The 21,568-nt window shown below is 39.8% G+C and overlaps 1 protein-coding gene across 9 annotated transcripts in view; it reads right to left on the bottom strand.

The window, feature by feature from the left end:
• Positions 1 to 21,568, bottom strand: part of RBMS3 (RNA binding motif single stranded interacting protein 3) — a 712,732-nt gene that overhangs the window by 54,791 nt on the left and 636,373 nt on the right. For all 9 annotated transcript variants that reach the window (XM_068935481.1, XM_068935482.1, XM_068935483.1 and 6 more), the window contains 2 exons: positions 19,664 to 19,760; positions 16,861 to 16,911 (listed from right to left, as the gene is read on the bottom strand). In XM_068935481.1, coding sequence (XP_068791582.1) covers positions 16,861 to 16,911; positions 19,664 to 19,760 — 148 coding nt within the window. The remainder of the gene's footprint in view (positions 1 to 16,860; positions 16,912 to 19,663; positions 19,761 to 21,568) is intronic.

Raw genomic sequence — 21,568 nt, 5'->3', positions numbered from 1 at the left:
GTCTTTTCCTATTATGCATGTAGGATATGGTTCTGATCTATCAAATCTGTGTACTAGTTTGTATGTTTGCTCTAGAAAAGAAGAAGAAATGAGTGCTTTTACATATACCTGCATCCAATTCATACTTACTATGGCTAAAATGCTGTGTTAGAAGTGCCATATTTTCTTTAGGCTGTCTAAAAGGGCAGGACTGACCTGTAGTAACCATTAAAAACTGACTGATCAGTCTTCAGCCTGGCCTTTATGCATTCAGTGGGTTTGTTTAGTCCAGAAATAGCCAGTATTCTTACTCTATTATTAGCTTAAATGGTAGGGAAAAAAAAAAAAAAAAAGAGCCAGGCAACAGTAATTACCTCTTAAGAGTCAAATTCTGTGGGAAAGTTTGGATTACTTCTCCTGATCATTAAGGTGATGTGAAAGGTCTACTTCTGGCTAGGAGCTGTGAGCTAGTGCTCAGAGCAAAAACATTTTCAAGATTTTGTTTGCCATCAGGTGGTGCTGACAATGAAAAATGTCTATTGCACTTCAGGACAGCTGGTAATAAAGCAGTGCGGGAAACGAGTGACAGAATAATAGTTATTGTACCAATGTAGCTTCTAAGTTTTTACAGCCACTCAGCTGGAATTATACCATTGTATTAAAAGTGGTTTAGGGTATAGAAAACATTTGGTACCGAAGGGCTCCCTCCCTCCCCACTGCCATATCAGGAATCAGAATAACAACATTTGGGAAAAGCAGGTCTTTTGCTTGACTGAATTTAGATATTCTTACAGTGTCGTTTTGCTTTAGTTCATGCAAGGGCAAGCCTGAAAATGTTTCCTTGTTGATAACTGCCTCATTCAGCACCCTTGCAAGCAGCTCCCAACAAATTGCAGTCTTCAAAGGCACATTGTTTTTGTTTGTTCTCATTGTAACAGATGTTTTGTATCATGTACTTCAACGAACTAATTCATCTGCAAAGGACCGCCTACTCTGGCTGGTGTGCATCCAGCTGTGGAAATAGCTCAAGTGTCATCTGTGGCCACTTTCATTCCATTCTTCTGATCTCACAGGATCTCAGTGACCGCATCCAAGCCCATAAAAAACAAACAGACCTGAGAACATCCTTTTAAAAAATTTCCAGTGGAGGAGTAATGCTACTCCAGGCAGGAAGCCTTTCTGGAAAGAATGTAACTGATGCTGAAGGAAGATTCACTCAGTTCTGGAAGTCTCCACTACAACAGGCTGCTTTTATCACATAAACTACCCATTCAATATTAAGAGGTGCTGGAGAAATGTCATGCGTGATTTTGATGGAGCTGAGAGCTTCTGACTCACTCAGTGCCATATCAATTAGCCCGAGCACCAGACAATCAATCACCACTTCTTCTCTAAATGTACTAAGCTCCCATTAGGAGCTGCATATACCGTGAGGCTAGTTCATCTCAACACACTGAGCGCTTTTATATACTGTAGTTCTACTGTAATATATTTCTGAAGGAGAAACAAAATCAATTTGAATTGCTCTGGAGTGGAAGCATATCCCATTAATAGCTGTGCACTAAGATTAAAATGTATTAGTGGATAAAAAATAGTCTGCATCGGTAAGAAGTCAATTACTGCTTTCTTGAAAGCGACCAAATACAACATCCAGCACTAACAACCAATAGACTTTCTGAAAATGCCTTAAAATCAAATCAGCTGGGACTCCCTGAGAAGTCAAAATATATCTTGGATGATGCAACCGTTTCTTGATTAGCTTCCTCAGAAGAAGAAGAAACAAGTTGTGCTCTGAATTTGTTGAGATGATCAGCTCTCACCTAGGCTATCTGCCTTCCCGCAGGAAATAAGCAGTTCCTCATTAGATGCTGATCATATACTTCAATATCAGATCCACTGGGTTTGCTAATTACTTTCAAATCACTTAGTCAAGTCATCCATTAAGAGGAAATGATTCAGTTTCAGATCCACTGACCTGAGAAACTAGGTGACCAAAACTCCTTGTGGAGCTCAAATTATCTACCTGTATAAGAGTGCTCACAAAATGTCAAACTGTGTAGTTCATTTCAGTTTTGAGAAGCAACTGAGGCTGCATTTAATTAGACAGTTTGGCAGGATTTTTAATGCTGTACAACACCAATTATTTGAATGGTTCAGAAACATTTGAAAAATCTTTGAAAACCTTCAGGAAAATTACAGTCTTATATCAATCATCAGAACAGATTCATCACTTTTAGGAAGCTGCACTCCAAGTCCGTTAACTCTGCAAAGGATACTCTAAAACTTGCTGGTAACTACCCTATATTTTAGAGATGATGATTCCTCTCTTCAGGTCTCATCAGGCATTCTTGCTTCAAACTTGCCATTCAGGTATACCTCCACCTCTTCAAGCTCTAACCAGAGCACAGCAAAAGGACTGAACAGCTCGCTGCAACCCATGACATTAACCGTATTTCCTGAGTCAGAGGTTGGTAAAATGAACCTGCCCGTATGGAAGTGAAATGAAGTCACATTAATCTGCACTGACTTCACAGTAACTAATTAACACATGATATCTAGGGTAAAAAAGGCTGCCTGTCAGAAGACTTGTTAGAGACTTTGAAGTCTTTGCCTGCCACACATTCTGACCTTCTGACTGTTTTGCTATTGCTTTACTTGCTTGTCTTGGGCTCCCACTTTGGAACTTGTCATAATGATAGATAGCATTCTTTGAAATCGAGAAAATACTTCTCAGAGGGAAACCACCACATTTGAGCAAAACTATTGTCCTTTAGAACATGTAACATACAAAAGCAATGCCTGTGATGTGCCTAGGATTTATACCGAATATTGGAATTATTAACTTCAAAGAGTTCCTTCACTTCTATTTATCCACAAGAATGTTACCAGCACAAAAGAGTTAACATAGCTCTTTCTTCTATGAGGAAAAGAATAAACATGGCATAGTACCAGGCGCCATATTGTCCCAGGCTGGCCAAGAAGATGAAATGAAAGTTTAAGGGACAGTCAGTCCCATGCTTCGTATGACACAACAGTAGTCACTGCATGCTCCTTCTACTTACACCTTTACTTGTCTGTTAAAAAAAAAAGATGAAAAGGGGCTCAAAGAGAATACAAACACATTGGTATTTTGGGAGACAGGCAGGTATCATCATGAAAGAGACAGCAGCTACGGGGATGTACATCCCTTACTGTTTTTGTGAGGATGGTGCAAGTCTACACGTTCTTTTTAACCAAAAATCATGGCTAATCACCACAGCCCTATAATGGCTATGGTATAGTATATACACTGTCAATGCCATGACCCATACCACTGATTCGTAACTGGAAGGCGGATCTGAATGGGAAGAAAAAGTCTAGGAAGATTGGCAAATTAAGACCACTGAACGTCTGGTTCCCGCGCTAAGCAGCTCTCTTAGATTATGGTACCTCAACTTCCTCAAGCTCTCCTGCAAAAGCTTTAGAGTGAGCTCAGTGGGCTTCTGGCAAAAGCATCTCCCACTTTTTTTCCTGAATGGATGACAGCTACGTATGTTGATCTGCTTATATATTATCCCTGTGGAAACAACTGTAGTTATTGTTCACTGGAGTACAAGGCCTAGATTCTTAAAGACATGCATATCACCCATTCAGTCCCAGCAGAAGACTTCTCAGTGTTATATCCAAAATTGAACCTTGCTGCCAAAGGATAAGGGAAAGGATACTCCAGGAAAGTTGCACTTGCTCATTGCATGGACACTGCTAGAGGTAAAAGGGGATGCGCTGTTGTGCATCCCAAGTGCAGCACTGAACCCAGTTTCCATCTTGGTAGCAGCCACAGCACCAAAATTACCTTTCCAGGTTCGTTTTCTTCCCCCAGCACCCTGCTGCTCTAAGCAACTGCCTAAAGTTAGTCCTACACTCACCTCCCTTTAAAATCAATGGGACCATGGCGGTGAATAACTGTGATGATTTAAGCTGAAACATTATAAAATCAGATATCAAGTGGAAGCTGAAGCCATGTGAGAGGCATTCCTCTCTGCAGAAGGCAGCATGAAGGCAGGGGGAAACGCATGAGACTTTCCCTCCAACTTCTTGTTATTCCTGTGCTGCTTCTGGGGGAAGGCGCTGTGCCCCGTCACAGCTTTAGCTATCCCTACGCTGAGCTTGGAGCAGGTGTTAGGGAAGGAGCTAATACAGCTTTGCTACTTGTGCAGATAGAGCAAGGAGAAGGGTTGTGCTGCATCTGCCTGTCTATCAAAAACAAACTGCTTCTGACAAATGTCCGCCCCCTCCTCTCCCTGTAGTAAGAGCTATGACAAGCACCAGGAAGCGCTCATTCCCGAGAATGCTTTATCCTCATTTAAAATAAGTATACCTACAGCAGTCCTCTCCTTTCCACAGAAATGACAGCGCCTGTCAGCAGGAAGGAATGGCAGTGATGGAGCGAGCGTAACCATGCTCTTCCCAAAACCCTGCCGATCCTCCCAGGCTGCCAGAAACCCGGCTTAGCCGGGAGCAGCTGTTGCAGTGTAGACATGCCAGGTTCACAACAGCAGGTCTCTCCCCCTACCTGCCAGGAGGAAATATGCCTCTAGCCTCAGTCCTATCGGATGTGGGACATCTGCAAATGTGAGGCCCACTCTCTTGCCTACTGGCAGGCTGGTAATTTCCAAAGCTGAAAGCGGGAGTTTCTTATTGATTGTGCTAAAGAGGAAGGCTATCAAGCTGGGAGCTGACACACACTCACATCCTGTGTGGATTGGGCAAAGAGGGGGTGCATAATGATTTACAGATTGTCGTACTGGAAAAGTACAAAGGTTGTTTGAAAGCAGGCTGTTTGCTGTGTGAATCATATGCAACCCTCGCGTCCCACCACGGAGATCAGTAGCAGGGTGTCATCCCCATGACCCTCCGCTTGGAGCTGAAGGAATAGCCCGAGTTATCCTGAACCAAGCCCTGGCCAAGGACTCCACACATGTTTTTTCGCTCTGAGTTATACAGCTCTTTCGGAGGCAGAGGTAGACATCTGACAATGAGGAATCCAATTTCCTCCCGGCTTTGGGAGATGTGGGGGATAAGCAGCGTGCAGAGAAAAGATAACTTCTGCTCGATTGCTAGCTCTGGAAAGCGCAGTGGTGAGGGGCTACACCGAGGATTCGTGATGCTGGAGACAGGGCTTCTCCCAGGCAACAAGGCCTGCAGCAACATTACAGAAACTCCCCAGTAACATATGCAAAAAGGTGGAGTGGGAGGGCTGTTCAGCAGATAGATACCTTTTAACTAGGTAAGTTCAAGGCTGCAGTCAGGAATAAAGTATAATAAATGGCATTTAAACCATAGTTAGAAGAAGTGGCATTTCTACCTCTAATTTCCAGTTTCCTTTCAATAACAGGCCATTTGGTAAGAGAGCCTACCCAGCTTGAAGTGCATCTCTCTTTGGCAGGTAGTCCAACAAATAATCCTTCAGTGGTTTCACTAAATAACAACTCAGCACTCTTTCAAAATTCTTTCGACTCTGTTGATCTGTCACTGTGTTACACAACTCCTTTTTTCATCAGCCCACTATGAAACAGTCAAAGAATGTTCAGTGTTTATACTATTATATTTCACTATTTGTTTTTGCAATCAGATTGTAAGAAAAAGAGGTTGAAACCATATTCTCAACAATGTTGCAGATAGCACTGCTTCACAACAAGAAGCTTTTTGACACACACTGTTGACTGCATGGACTTAGAATGGATTTATTCCTAATTTACTCCAATTTGCAAGGAAAACCAGGCCATGAAGTTACAGCCAGAAAACTGTAATTAAACAATCAGTCCACTTAACTGCAGTGGGACTGAAGTCAGTTTAGGAAAGATTCACGTGGTCTGATCTAGATTTGTCTCTGTACTGGAAAGCTTAGCTCAATAGCACATTCCTTAAAAAGACATTTGAACCAAAAAGAAAATAACTGATTAAGCAGAATGAAAAATGAATGGCAAATACTGTTACTCCCGACTGCATCCAATAATAAACTATTACTTAAGATATTTTGGAAGTTTCTGGCTTCCAAGTTGTCAAGTCACAGTACACATTTACACATTAATATAAAAAAACTGTTAGTACTTTCTCAGCAAAATAATTTAACAATAATTATGCTATTACCTCACTAGTTACAATTGAGGAGGTGTTAACTGGTTGACCACTTACTCAAACACCTCAGTAAGTACAGCAGGAAAAAACACAGAAGAAGGAACAAAAAGATAAAAAAGCTACATCTTCGAGAACAGAAGTAAGATTTGCTAAAAATCTGAGACAGACATTGCAGATGATATTCAAAAGATTCCTCAAATATATAAATGAAAAGCACAGAGAGAACATAGAGGCGGACCCCTTGCGCAGTGACGATGGGGTGTAGATTAATTAAGGTAATCCAGAGAAAGCCTCAGCACGGACACTGCCTCCATTTCCTGCACAGGCCATCAGACAGTGGTGGCAAAGGCATCTTTCTGGGAATAAGATTTGGGGCACAGGAATCAATACAGCCAAAGGAGATGGAAACCTGAGCAAAGTCAGTGAGCTCAAGGTGTGGGTGCAAGCGCAATGAGAAACCAGACCTGGATCATCACCATTGCAGAATAGTGGAAGAACTGGCACATGCAATCACAGGTCCAGTGGTCAGGACTGAAGGATATTAATGAAGGCACAAAATAGATCAATCAAAGACAGAGCTAACTAGCCTAATTTTTAGAATAAAATGACCTATTTTCTAGACAAAGGACATGCAGCAGATCTAAGCTCTCTGAAAGTCAGTAAAGTATTTTAGGTAGTTTTTACACCAGAAATCACTAAATCGAAAGATGGCAAAGAATTAACTAAAGGGGAAAAGACAGCAAGTTGTGCTAAAAGACAAGTTATAATGCTATGTTTGGTGGGGCAGAGCTGCAAAAAACGATCCATAAAGATTGTTCTCATCAAATATTTTTAATAATACCCTTGAACAGTAAGATTCAGGGAAATAAGGAGGTTGTGAGGCACTGTCAGTAAAGTGAAAGATTGAACTATCATACAGGAAGAACTGGATTAAACAGAACAAAGCGTACAATCATGCAGATAATTAGGCTAATAAATGGTTTTGTCTATAATGTGAGAGTTCATTTGACGGAAGGCTGCAAGAAGGACATATTTAGGTATATCAGCAAATCACTGGATGACTGTGCTACCAAGGTCATGTGCACAGGAAAAAAAGAAAATGCTATTTTCCAACGCAGCATATAAAGTATTCTCAGCGAAGACAAGGAAGTGTTAATGCTAATGTACAAAATTTTAGATTACTGTTGGCACCAGGAACCCTGTGTGGTGCTGGTCAGCTGTCCCAGTAAAATGAATTCAAAGTGAAAAAGATGCAAAGAAGGGTCACTGTGGCAGCAAGAGGTACAAAGCCCTATGTTACTGCAAATGTGTCATGATCTTGGCATATTTAGCCTAGCAAATGAAGATGCAGGCAAGATCTTTGTCTATAAAATAATGTGGTAAACATCCAGAAAGGAGAGGAGATGTTCAATACCAGGACCAGGAACAGATGGATGTAAAATGAACACGAGTACTGTTGGGCTGGAAGTGGAAAGTTCAGTTCTAAGCCACGGAGCAAAGGTGTCCTGAAACAAGGCTCCCAGTAGCCTGAGCAGAGGGCAAAAAACCCCAACTATTTAATCAAATTTTTGAATGGATTATATAGCATAGTGCCAGGATACAGCAGGAATCTTGAGCTTTATTAACTGGCCATTACCTCCTTAAAGTCCTACATTATTATAATTTTCTGCACATCTCCTGCACTAGATAAATCATGATGTAATCATAAGCAACATATACATTAGCTAATTCCTCCTGCTTATGTAAATCGGTCCTTGAATATGCTTGCATAATACAACGGTAATTTATGGAAGCTCTTCCGTTCTAAGGATTAGACAGGTGCCAGTGTCTGCTTCATCACCTTACTGCTGCAGGCGCGATTCTCTTCTCATTCTCACTGTTTTACACCTATGTAACTCAATTTTCTTAAGTAAAGTTAACTCCTCATTTATACCAGTGAAAATCAGACCCAACATCTCCCCTTGGAGCAAGGATAGGCTTATTTTAATGGTTAGAGATTTTTTGTGAAATATTAATGCTATCATTTTGAGGATGTGTTTAGAGGCATCAGTCAAGATAGGTCCCTGTTCCACCAGGCTTTTCACAAACATACATTAAAAGCTGTTTAGAGGTGTGACAATTTTATAATCTAAATAGATGGGACAAATAAAAGACAAATTAGAAACTGAGGCTGAGTAGTTTTTCCAAGGTCACACAATACATTGGTGGCAACAAAAATATCTATCACTAAGTCTGAAACCTATGTGAGGAGAGGCAGGCTCAGGTCAAAAGGGAGCTCCAGCAAGGATGAGTATACCTATACGTGACATTTATAAATGAACAACTATGCACGATTTCCATTTCGAATTTGCTTCTAATAATAGTGCAATCCTCTAGGACAAAAACCCATAAGAACACACATTTCAAAAAAATTACAATAATTAACTTTACATTTTACACCTTAATTCTAACATGATCATTTGTGTAAAACAAAAAACAATTTTATATATATTCCCAATTATGTATAAAAGGGCATTTTGTCAATAGTCTACAACTCTGCACCTTCACTACCAGGAATTCATATTTACAATTTTGAGAGGTTGTGGCAGTCTTTATAATTCTTATTTTGGAGCCAATCATAGTAACACTGTGGTCCCAGGATCACTCTAGTCACATTACATAGCTGATCCTTACCACTGCTCTGCCAAGTTCAAAGGCTGCCCCCTTCTCCAAATCTGTGCAGCACCTCATCTCTAACCGAAACAATGATTTTCTGCAGTGCAGGGATGGGGTTTGGGAAGCCCAAAGGGGATCCATGCCCCTTTCTGCTGGTGAACTGTCCCACAGCGACATCCTCTGCATCTGTCCCTACCTGCAGGATGGAAACTAGAAGCACATCTCCATCCTGCAAAAGGGGCACAGCAACTACGGAGACGAGTGGAGCAACAGCGGGGCAGCAAGTGCTGGCAGTAGATCCTTCCTGGCCTGGTCACCAACCAGCATGAGACCTTGGTGCTCCCAGAGCAGAGAGCTTTCTCAAGGCTTTGCACTGCCTGGGGCAAATGAAAATTGCTGCCTTCCCTTTCCACCCTCGCAGAATTTAAACATTTGGCATCGTCCTGTACGGCCATCTGTGTTTCAAGGAGGCTTGTATCCCGCTTTGTATCGGATGCAAACCCACAGCTGTTTAAAACACGGTAGCAGAGCTCTCAGTGCAGAGGCTGGAATATTAGCATCAGGCACAAGGTAATGGGCATTACTGGGCAAAAAATAAGAGAGATGGTCCATGATGGAGGATAAATTAGAGAGGAAGGTAATATACATGGTGACATACTCTCCAGTTCATAGTACACATATGCATGTAAAACCATAATGCAATAAACACAGCAAAATATTTGATGGTTAACTAAGCTGAGGGATCATCTGACTAATTTATATCACTTGCTTACCTAATTCACTACTGTTTCAAGCCTACTGCTTTCTGCAAACTCATTAATCTAAGTTTCAAAATATAATTAATACCATGTGCTTTTGTAGCCCATCACTCTCTACAGATCCTGTCACATTCTATGTACTTATTAATCTACTACCTGGGCAATAACTAATAGGACTAGTCCTCACTAAATGAGGATTTTTTGCTCAAAACAGCAAACATGAAATATGAACCTTACAGTCCATGTGCAGGTTTTTGACTTAATGAGAATTTAAAACTTTGTGTAAATGCAAATCTACATGCAGCCAGGGATATATATGAAATAAAGTACCAGTGATTTTTTTTTTTTTTTGGAAAAGTTAAAACAGATTGCAAGCTTTGCAGCAAATTAGGGATTGATTTTTTTTTTTTAAAATGCACTGCATTCTTCCACTGAAGGTACTCTAATGTCTATTGATTAATAACTATATTTTAAAAAATAGCCCCCTTTGATAAACTCTACTGCTTTTAAACAGCTGTTGTGTTAAGATTTTTTCTGAAGAAGAAAGCTTGATGGTTAAGGTTGCATCTCTTCTGTTAAAAAGAAATCAATATTCCATAACCATTATACATTCTCAACCAGAAATTCCTGGCTTCAAAACCTCTGGAGTACCTTTCAAATTTAGTGTCAGCCTTCTTTTCCAAATATCTTTTCCATTTAGGTTTATAGATTTGTATTAAAAAACACCCTATATATCTGGTTTTGCCATTACTGTAAATGCCTTTAAAAAATCTTAAGACTGATGGTTTATCCATTTAGTATTCATATTATCTGAAGAAGATGATAAAATTTTACTTGAACACTTAAGTTGTTTTAGGATGAAATAGCAAAGTACAAGTTCCTCAAATGCAAGGGCTTGTCTACTGGAAATGCTTTGTGGTTCTCCTGTCCATGTTTCCTAAGTGCATCCATATGTGGTGCGTCTTGCAGCCATCACAAAAACATCCAGTTTCACTAGGGGGCTCTAGTAGAGTGTCAAAAGGGGCTGGATATCAAACTTGGATAAGGCTTTTTCTGCCATTCATCTTCATATTAATTTCGACAAGAGCAAAACAAATGAGTGCAGCAATACTTTGATATGATTCCAGAAGCGTTGAGTAATCAAACATTGAGGCCCCTACACTTCAGTATGATACATGACTTGGGTGAACTGTTTACACCCATGCTCTCTTGCAGGGGCATGAGTCTGGGTGACAGGCACTGCTTTTCCGTCCTCCTCAGGCAGATGCCCTGGTCCTCTCCTTAAAACGCTGGCACCTGGCTTTAGAGAGGGTCAGTAAACGTGGACTCAGCTGAATTTGAAATTACCCATTTAGTAGCATGGAGACAACTTCTATATATGGGCACTGCTGGGCAAGAGGCAGGCAGGACTGACCTCGCGCTAGCCTGCCTGTCCCCAAGGAACACTGCCAATTACTATCCTGATTATCAGAGTTACAGAATTGGCAGTCCTTGATTTTCTGCCTCGGGAAACACAGGAATTAAAATTGTTCAGCAGAACTTTGGCATGGGTATTTGGTTAGTTATTTCAACCTCTAAACTCTTTAGCCTTATAAGTTCAAGTAAGTTCATGTTCAAAGAATTGCTTAAAAATACACAGCTAAAAGTTAAAAGAATAGCTAGAGATTCCATTTTCTAAGGATTATTTCCTGTTTACTTTTCATACCATCTAGCTGAACTCTCACATTTCATCTTGGATACAGGACTCAACCGTCTACAGAGCACATACTTAGTTCCCTTTACATTCATATACACAAATGCAAGATGGACTTTATTTGCAAAAAGGTAGAGCAACAAATGTGAGGAAAGAAAGCAGTCTTGGGAGACACCGAAGGAAGCACAAGGAACTTCTTTGTTCAAGAGTGTAGGAATCAAAACAGAGAAACTGCTGTGGTATTTTGGGTATTATCCAAAACAACAGAGTCGCTAGTGAGAAAATGAAAACTGATATATTTCAGTTGGACAGTTTGTACTTTTTATGCTACATTCATACACAACAATCAAAAGGCAAGATTCTTGAGTCTTTACTCAGCCTAGCTTCTCATCAAGTTAGGGGTTTTACACTGCTCATGAAATAAGAAACATGTTTGTTGTTGCTTTTAAAGAAAGACAGATTACATTCAGCCATAGGCTAGAGGGAGGAAGACAGGAAAGAAAAAAAAAAAGGGCATTTGTTAAGACATTGACCTTTCCAAAAGGAGGACTACAAGGGCTTGAGAAGTGTCCAGAAGAGAAGTCCTCCAAAATGCACTTAATCATTATCAATAGTAGGGTTTTCCATATGCTGCTCTGCTTGCACCCTTCATGCTGCCACTGGCATATTCCTTCTGTCCCTATTATGCAGAAACTATTGAAGACTGACAGGAAAACCTGTTTATGCATACATAATGATTACTCCAGTAACAGAGTTTTATAACTGAATATAAAAGGGGTAAGTGTAAAGCTAGTTGTGTGTACAAATATTATTAGGGTAGAATATTTTTGTTGGTTCACCAAAATAATTCACCTTTAGAAAGGAAGAATACATGAACTATTTGTAATAAAGACTTGAATCAAACAAAGTTTTGCATAAATGTCACTGTTAATAAAAATGAAAATTATCTACATATGAATTGACTTCAAACAACAAAGTTTTCCCTGAACCATCAGAGGGCCTTTAGAGACTGCAGGAAAAACACACTAACACGGCAAATACTCCAGATCCCCAGAATAATTTTTTTTCCATTTATGCTTTGATTCTGTCATCTCTATCCATCCACCCTTATCCTAAGGCATTAATGAAACACAAAACTGGTTTCAAGTAGGGATGGGTGAGCACTGTAATTTGAAAGCTCTAGTTAACTAAACAGAGCCCTGACTTTGATTAGCGCATTAAATGTTGTGCCTACCTGAGTCCAACCCTATACTGCCATAACTTTTCTGGACCTTGTCTTCCATTTACAGCTGGTAAAGGTAAATAGGGCACATGGCAAAGCAATAAAACTGGCATATCTGAGACATTCTCACTTGGACACAGTGAAGCCAGGATGACCATTAAGTTGTGAAGGCTTCATTTACAAATGGTACATTTTCACAAGTGTCTGAGTCATATACGAGCCTAAAGGTAATTTTTTCATCATGTCCACATGATGATTCAGGCATCCTGTTTTCCAAAACCCTGAAGATTGTGCAAGCACAAAGATGTGGGTGGCTTTCACATGTGACCCTTCTGAGCCAGCAGAATACCATTTTTATTATTTCCTATTTATCATTTTTTACTATTTATTCTGAAACAACAACGCTACCTCAGCCTATTTGATAATAATTTTCCATGGCTCTTAGTATAAAGCTAGCAAAAACAACTGATAACAACAACAACAACAAACTTTCAAAACTGCATTTGCAGCTGCTCATTTGCATCAACCTACTATCTCAAAGTTAAAAGTTATGGAGAAAATTATGAGAAAATTCTGACTGACCTGCAGAGTCCTCAGCTGTTCTATCTGACTTGGGAAAATCTTTCCCTATATTTCTCACTGTCTTTTCGCATAGAAGATTATGATGGTGATTACCTACTTTTAAGGAGATCTTGAAAGGAAGAAGGCAAACAAGGCTGGGGAAGGGAAAATAATATGCATTTTTTTCAGTTAATATATACATTATTGCTACCTATTAGGACCAGAGGTTTATTTCGTTGTACCTTAAAAAGCTACAGTGGGAATCAGAGATATGACCTTTTATTATAGCGTTGTTTTTTAATCCACCAAGTAAATGAATACAGAATGCATACACACATCAGGAAGATGTGGTAGAAATCGATGTATTAAAAAGGAAATTAATGTGCAACATCTCAGGCAGGCCAGCCTACTGCGGGGGATATCCCTAAAGATAGAACACTGTATTTAAACGACAGTGGACAGACAGGTGGCAAACACGTATCACAGAATCACAGAACGGTTGAGGTTGGAAGGGACCTCTGGAGATCATCTAGTCCAACCTCCCTGCTCAAGCAGGGTCACCTACAGCAGGTTGCCCAGGAGCACGTCCAGACAGCTTTTGAATATCTCCAGGGATAGAGACATCATAACCTCTCTGGGCAACCTGTTCCAGTATCTGTAGAGGTGGGGAAGTGAAGAAGGGGGCAGCTAAACAAAAAAACCCTCATCTTTGGCCCACAGATCTCATCTCCTGTGAGATTATACTGTGAGGGTGAAATAGGCTTTGCTGAGTAACCAAGGGACGAGGCTGCATGCTACTAGCAAGGCATTCAGTGGTTACTTGGGGAAGTGCTCGGGGGTTACACTGCGCAGCGCTGCTCTTCCCTCCTGCCAGCCAGCACGCAAACCTGGGCAAAAGCTGCCCTGCCCATGTGCAGTAAGCGGCAAACCCCTCTTTGCCTCATCCCCAGCGTGGTCCCCACTTCCTTCTGTTTTGAGGACACTACATAGTGTTAAATTATACATAAATATCAAGTAGGACCTTTCCTCTGCAAGTAAAAACTAATCATCCAGTAACATAATTTAGCCAGTTCTTATAAACAAAACAATGAATGAAGCATCAGCGTTTCAAGGAAATCAAACTGTGCTTGCTTTAAGAGAGTTCATCTGTATTCAAAAAGAATAACACAGCCTTAACAAAATGTTCTCCTTCCTGTGGCAGGGGAATGTAATATTTATCAGCCCCGGCTTCCAGTGGGACATCACACACCACAATCAATCATCTCATAACATATTGTGAAGTAAAGTGGTGACAATGTAGATAATAGCACAGCAAACTAAGTTACAAGAAGAAACAAATAGCTAACTGGATTAGGAAGCTCCCATTTCCATTGAGCTACCAAAACTCTCTTCTTAAATCCTGCCAACTTTGTCATCATCTTTTCTTTTTCTTCTTTTTTATTTTTTATTTTTTTAAGTTATAGAGGTGCCTAGAATAGAGTCTATAGTTAGGCATGACTCTAATGCAATCTTACAATGGATATAGAGTCTTTATTTTCTTTCAAAACAGGCCATTAATTCTGATGCCTCTTGAGTCTTCTGTGTAGTGATTCTCTGACTACTTTTCAGACATTTCTAATAAAGCATTGGGCTCTGGATGAAGTCTGGGGATTGGCAGTTCTTCCTTTTCACTATTACACTTCTCCAGTGCTCGTTGCCTTATGTCCATTTATTTAAAAAAAAAAAAAAAACATATTCTTGGGAAACACACTGGAAAAACTTTTCAGTGAAGAGACTAGCATTGTTATAGATAACATACGGAGGTAACCCACAATGGCTATGACATTGGAGCTGAAAAGTTAAACCACTTACCCACTCTCCCTTTGCTTTTCCACATACAAGCACACATACTTTCTTTGACGCAATTCTCTAGCAGGCAATGAACACAAATTTAACTCACCATACTGAGGATGCCACTCACTTCAAGAATTATTTTTCTCTTCACAGCCCTTTACCAAACTATTTTCTCCTAATACAGCCAATTACCACACCAAAATACTCACAGCTACTAGTGCTGGAGAAAAATGCTTTGCTGAACAGGGGAAAATATGGTGGAATAGAACTGAAATGTGTTGATTTACAGTAAACAGCAGTTTCAATCAAGGGGTATTTTTTCGCTGGGACAGAGAATAAGGTACAATATATTGTGTGGTTAAGTTTTTTACTCCTCGGCTTGTGCAACATTTTGCCTAATATGTGGTTTTTGCAACAATCCTAACTTCTCCACAAATACGCTTTTGTGTATTATCATTACAGCTAGTTGGGGATCTTCTCCAAGAATAATTTCTGTCAGAAAATGGTTTTTGTCACACCAAATTATCTTTGGAGTAATTTCAGTTTTGCTGAAAGAATTGGGTTTTCAGTTTGGAAAACTCTGGGATAGCTTCTAAGTTGCCCATGTGAAAGGCATTCAAACAATTTCACTTGATCTGCAACCAAAACATTTCATGTAGGGCTGCTAGGGGTTAACATCCTGTCTCCTGCTTGAGCACTGGAGAGCTCACGCCTTCCCCATCTGCTCCCACCCATCCCAAGCCCTGCTCTGCCCATTCAGCTCCACAAGCTGGAGGGTGAGGCAGTAAGGCGGAAGGGCTGGCTCCTTCTGCTCTGGCAACCAAACTAGGAGGCTAGTTCCTGCCATTAGATAAAGAGCCTTCCATGTGGGGAAATTTCCATTCTGATCCTTCCCAAATTCACTTTCTCTTGAAATTCTTTTGCAGGGAGTTCTTTCTTCCATACTGGTTGGAATTGGGCTTCCAGAAGACATTCAGTCACACACTATGATCATGGCCTGGTTAGAGGAAACTGAAGAACTTGGCTTCAAGAGTGGAGGGATGTGGAAGCAGGCTTCAAATCAAGATTAGAGTCCTGTGCTACTACATAGACATGTACGGCAATTATGTCCACAGTGCTCTCTCCCACCAAAAAAATGCTAGAAGAAGTTACTCTAATCCGAAATCAAAATATTTCAACACAAATGTGAATAATGGACAATCCTAAACCATGCACCTTCATTTTAATTTTACCCTTCTCATATAAATGAGTGTGGAATACACATTTGAATTTCAATTAACAACATTCTTAAGTGGATCCATATCTGAGAAACTGATCAAATCAAGGAAACAAAGCTACACACCTAAAACAATCTGTGCATACTGGGATTCAATCTGTTGCTTCCTTCTGGTATATCGCTAATATTTAGGCAAAGTGTATCAAAACTCTTCTGTGAGGAAAACAAAAATTCACCTCCACTACTTCTAAAGAATGGCGCTAAAAGTGTAATGCAGCTTCAAGCAGTAGTTTTAAACTGATGAAGGATGAAGAAATTTTACTCAGAAAAAAAAAGATGACTGGCCAAATCATAAAGCAGATCCAGATTTGGCAGAGAATCTGTACGACAGCTGCACTTTACCCTTTTTCAGTACTTGAAATACATTAACGTGGTATTGAGGATTCTTTAAAGTATATACAACTACAAAGGACTTTTTTGATGGATAAGCATATAAGGGAGGGGTAACATGTGTTGATCCTGGCAATTCAAAGTATGCAGGAATGCAGTTATCTTGCAGTCCCTGAAGCAAAGCTTCAGAAGCCACACTTTAGAGCTTGTTATTCTTTTATAATCAATGCAATTAGATAACATATCACCCATCCTCCTCTTTTCACTAAATCAAATAGTATTCTTTAAAGAAGTAGAATCTTTTTCAGCAGAGGGTTCTTGTCAAAGGGAGCAGCTGATTGCTTTTATATGACCTAGGATTTTGTATGTGGCTGACAAGCAGAGCAAGGCTACACTGTAGGCACTTTTAGCTGGATATGAACAAGTATCCACTTACTGTTGGTTGCATAACATATGGCGGATGAGGCATCCATGAAGTACTCTGGACCTGCATATCAAAAACTTTTAAATTAGCACAGGACAGTGAAAAATAGAACTCCAATGATTCATGTGAAAGTAGTCTTTCTATTACAACTATGGAGCTAATTTGGGGAAAAGACTTAAGTAATGTAACTTAAGGCAACATTCATTTACGCTTCACAAAATTATTGACAAAGGAAAATCCTTTCAAATTCCATTTGATAACTTTTCTACCAAACTCAAGTCTGTGAGATTGCACAGATCTGCATTGCTCTGTCTCATACAGCAGTCTTCAATATTCCATGTTGTCCTACTTTTTCATTTGTATTTTATTTGCTTTTGTCCATCAATATAACCATGAATACATCATCCAAATGACAGCGTACCAGATGTAAAATGTTCAAAGATTATTTTCAGAAGTATCTGTATATACTTTCAAAGGTATAATATTTTCAGAGATCCCAGAATAATTCCCATTCAATAAGAGCTGTAGATCTAATTCAAGCTTTTGAAATTTACTCTAATTGAAAGCTACCATGTCAAAGCTGGCTTATGATGTCCCTGCCCCCCGAGAGCAGCTCTTACCTTGGCATTGTGGGGTCCATTCCCACCAAAATTCCATCCACCTCTCTAAAACCTTTCTTTGTTGTTCTGTCTTACCAGTGACATCCAAAAGATTTCATGGATATATATGTTTTTTCTAACACTTAAATGTGTGCCAGATATCTTGTGCATTTGTGGTGGCATGTCTGAGCGCTAAGCGTGGATGGCCCACATGTTAGCACGTGGAGGGCATAGCTCAGACCCAGCCCCTCGAGCTGTGTGTTTTAGATTCCTTTTGCACCAATCCAGGCACCACAGCACACAGGAAGGATACAAAAATACACCCATGCTGCAGCCATCAGTGGGGATTTCAGTGGCTGGCCACAAGCTCACAGAGATGGGCGTGTGGCATCTCAGACTGAGCATGAAAGGGGATGCGTGGGAGAAAGTTACATGGTCCCAACTCACCAGATGCCCTGTGATTTTGTTCATGAAGCAAATTTTGAGAATTAATTGTAGAATTACAGTGTGCTTCAACACTTCTTTTTATGATGAAGTTGAATGAAGTAGATTTTTTGTTGATAAATAAGTTCAGTGTAGTCACCAAACAAAAGTCAACCAAAGTCATCTACTACACACAGTGTGTACACACAGTGTGTAGTAGATGCGCACATACATCTACTACAAAATTTTCTACTGTGAATCCCCATTAGATAAAAAAGCCGCCATTGCGTGCTGCTGTTCCTTGCTCCCACGCCTGAACCCTGGCAGTTCCTTAGCTGTGCCAAAGAAAATGTCTTTGGGCTTCAACTGTAACCTACATATGGAAAATGATCTGGGTTAAAAAAAAAAAAAGATAATCAATGGTTTATGGTGCAGACACATCAAACCATGGACTGATGCAGAGGGGAGCAATCATGAACTAAGGAGCAGGGAGGGGAATAAGTGGCTGCATATGAGAGGGAGGAACCTCTTAAGCCAGCTTTGGTACTGATAAAAGTGTATGTGAGCTGCATTTGGATGTCTCTGGCACTACTGGATCTTCTGAAATTTTAGAATTTGTGTTGTCATTTACTGAAATTTATTGAACTTATCTCATCCAAACAACTTTTGCTTGAGAAATGTTAAATAGCCTTCTAAAGAACACAAAACTCAAGGAACACAAAAGTCAAGGAAAATGCAGGGAAACATTCACCTTTGAAGACCAAGTTTAAAACCCAGCAACTAAAATGATTTTGAGCACAACCTCCCAGCATTATCTGTAGATAATGGCATACCATCTCGGAAGGAAAGGAAAGGAAAGGGGAAGGGGAAGGGGAAGGGGAAGGGGAAGGGGAAGGGGAAGGGGAAGGGGAAGGGGAAGGGGAAGGGGAAGGGGAAGGGGAAGGGGAAGGGGAAGGGGAAGGGGAAGGGGAAGGGGAAGGGGAAGGGGAAGGGGAAGGGGAAGGGGAACCAAGCCATTTTTAACATTAAAAACAATCCAATCCACCATGCAGCTTGGCAAGTTTGGTTGACTTTTCTTAGGTAGGACTCAGGCCTGGACAAGCAGTGATGCTACAGGACAAAAATAAATGAAATGGGAAAATGTATAGGCAATGACCAGCTTCACAATGAAAGTGATATGTTCCCAGAGAATGGCTAATAATAAAACTATACAACCAAGTTCTGACTTCCATCTCAGCAATAATTTCCCAGTGGAGACCTAGGAGCGATACGCTCAGAAGAGAAGCTCCGAAAGACAAAATGTGTGGGAGACTGAAGAAGGACATGAGGACAATTATCTCAAAGTATCTTGCTTTGTCAGGGATTATTGGATAAAAATGAGTGTTGTTAAAGGATGCTGCTACTAGAGGTGAAAAGGTCAAAAAACAATGCAGTCAACATAAATTATAAAAAGATGCATTTCATAAAGCTTTTGGCCAGTGAAAGGAAGCCAAAATGATGACATTTCCTTAAGAATGACAAGCTTTCACTGTTGTCAACTGGAAATGAAGCAAAATGCTGTTTACTGACTGAAATGAAAAAAAAAATATGATGGGTTTTATTTCCTTATTTAAAGAATGCAGGAAATACTTGAAACCCTGCACCAAATGATACTACTAGAATGCCTTTTGTCTAAAGCGTGATTCAAGAGTGCAAGCACTCACACAATTTTCTGTGGCATACGCTTTGCCTTCATCCACATCCAAAACATAATTAAATGGAAAACATAGCAGACAAGTGCAAATCTGACGTACCTGATATGTAGAGACAGGGGAAGCAGCAATGAATGGTGTGATTGATGTCTGTGGAATCATGCGGTTTGTTGCAATACTGTACGGTGAGGAATAAAATCTGCAAACAAAGAACAAAAAGAAGATTTTTGAACCTTTTGACTGCTAGACTCTAACTGACTAATTCACTGCCTCCCAGGCAAAGACAAAAGGAATCTACCCAAGTAATTATGTCCATCTATTTCCAAAACCACAATAAAAAAGATGTGATGGCTCCACTAAGCAGATCTTGAAAATGGAAAGGAAGAGGAATATTTACACAAATCATTTTTTTTTTTCACTTCAACTAGCACAAATATAGAACTTCGCAATATAAGAAGTAATTATTTGAAATGCAAAGACAGCTGATTTTCCGGAGCACTATCTAGTGAAGGGAAATTTCTTTCATGATATCAAAGACAATGATAGTGATTCATTTATACATACAGTAATGTTTTCTTTTCAGATCTTAACAGTTTAGTGCTGAGAATAACACATTCCATATATATGCCTGAACTATTTTATTAAGGGATAGCTACAGAAACTGGATGAAATTTTCATACTCATCTCAACAGAGAGCTAGACACCTACCTTTCAGAGAAATATATCAAGAATTATGAACCTAAGTGCCCCAGGCAGCATTGAAAATCTCAGATTTAGTTGTTTTTATTTCCACTGCTGCATGTTATGAACAAAAATTGTGCCATCTCTTGCTTGATGGTAATAAATGCTATATTTGTTCTCTTTTCCCTGTGGGTTAATGATTATTGATAAAATTATAATTAGGAAAATATCACTACTTGTGCATTGCGTAAGTACTTAATATTTGTGTGCTCACAAAATTTTTTGTATTTGCCCTTTCTTCAGTTTTAAATGTAAGTCGGTAAAGAAAATTGCTTAAAAAAAGAACATTTGTGGGCTTACAGCTACCTAATATTTTTGACTCTTCAAAAAAGAGAGAAACATGCTCCTGTGCAATGGTCTCTTGTCCCATTTAAACTTCATACAGATTGTTCTCATGTAGCATGCACCAGTCTTACCAGTAACAGAAGACTTTGCACATATGCTCTCTCTGTAACACTGAAGTGGACTGCACTCCCTGCCTCTTTTTTCTTTTTTTTTTCCTCCTCACACTGAGGCAATCAACAGTAGCTTTCCATGAGAGCCACGCAACAAAAAAATCATTACTGGTGTTTAAACAAGTGCTCTATTTCCTGATCGCCCTGGCATCCTGGATTTAGTACTAATCAGTCTAGTTCAGACTGGATGCATTCATTCTCGATGCAGGCTCAAATAATCACTGAGTTCATCCAACCAATAGGCTTGGAAAAACAGGCTGCCCTCTTTGAAGGTTGGGTGGAAACATTCAAAGTTAGAAGGGGAGAGAGACACAGAGAAGCAATCCTTTGCTCTCTCTATTCGAAATAAGATTTTAAGATGCCAAAAGCAGCAGGTGGCGTCTGAGTGATTTTTTGTTTAATAGAAATATATTGCTATTTTAGGAACATTTATCTGTCCTCACAATGCTCACAGAGAGACTATTTTAAAACTGTGTCTTCGTCCAATTCTGTATGCATCCTATTACGAGAAGTTAGTGGTATTTATATCCCACTGTTTGTATCAAATATATCCCATTATTTTCACACCAAGTTAGTTTGGGGGGCTATTTTTTAGCATCAGTTGGGTTTGTCTATGGCATTAGCATGATACATATTATCTAAGTCCTGTTACAGGGATCTGTTTCCAGATGAAGGTTGAACTGCAAATGAAAACAGTCAATGGCCAACTGACAGACAGAATTTGCTCTACAGGCAGAATGTACAACAGAAATTACACATAAACCTCTTGAACCGAAGGACAGGATAAAAACAAAACTCTTTGGAGCAAACA

Source organism: Struthio camelus, chromosome 2 (genome assembly GCF_040807025.1).
Source record: "Struthio camelus isolate bStrCam1 chromosome 2, bStrCam1.hap1, whole genome shotgun sequence".
NCBI lineage: Eukaryota > Metazoa > Chordata > Aves > Struthioniformes > Struthionidae > Struthio > Struthio camelus.
The sequence above is the reverse complement of the archived record's forward strand: the minus strand, read 5'-3'. Positions and strand labels throughout refer to the sequence as shown.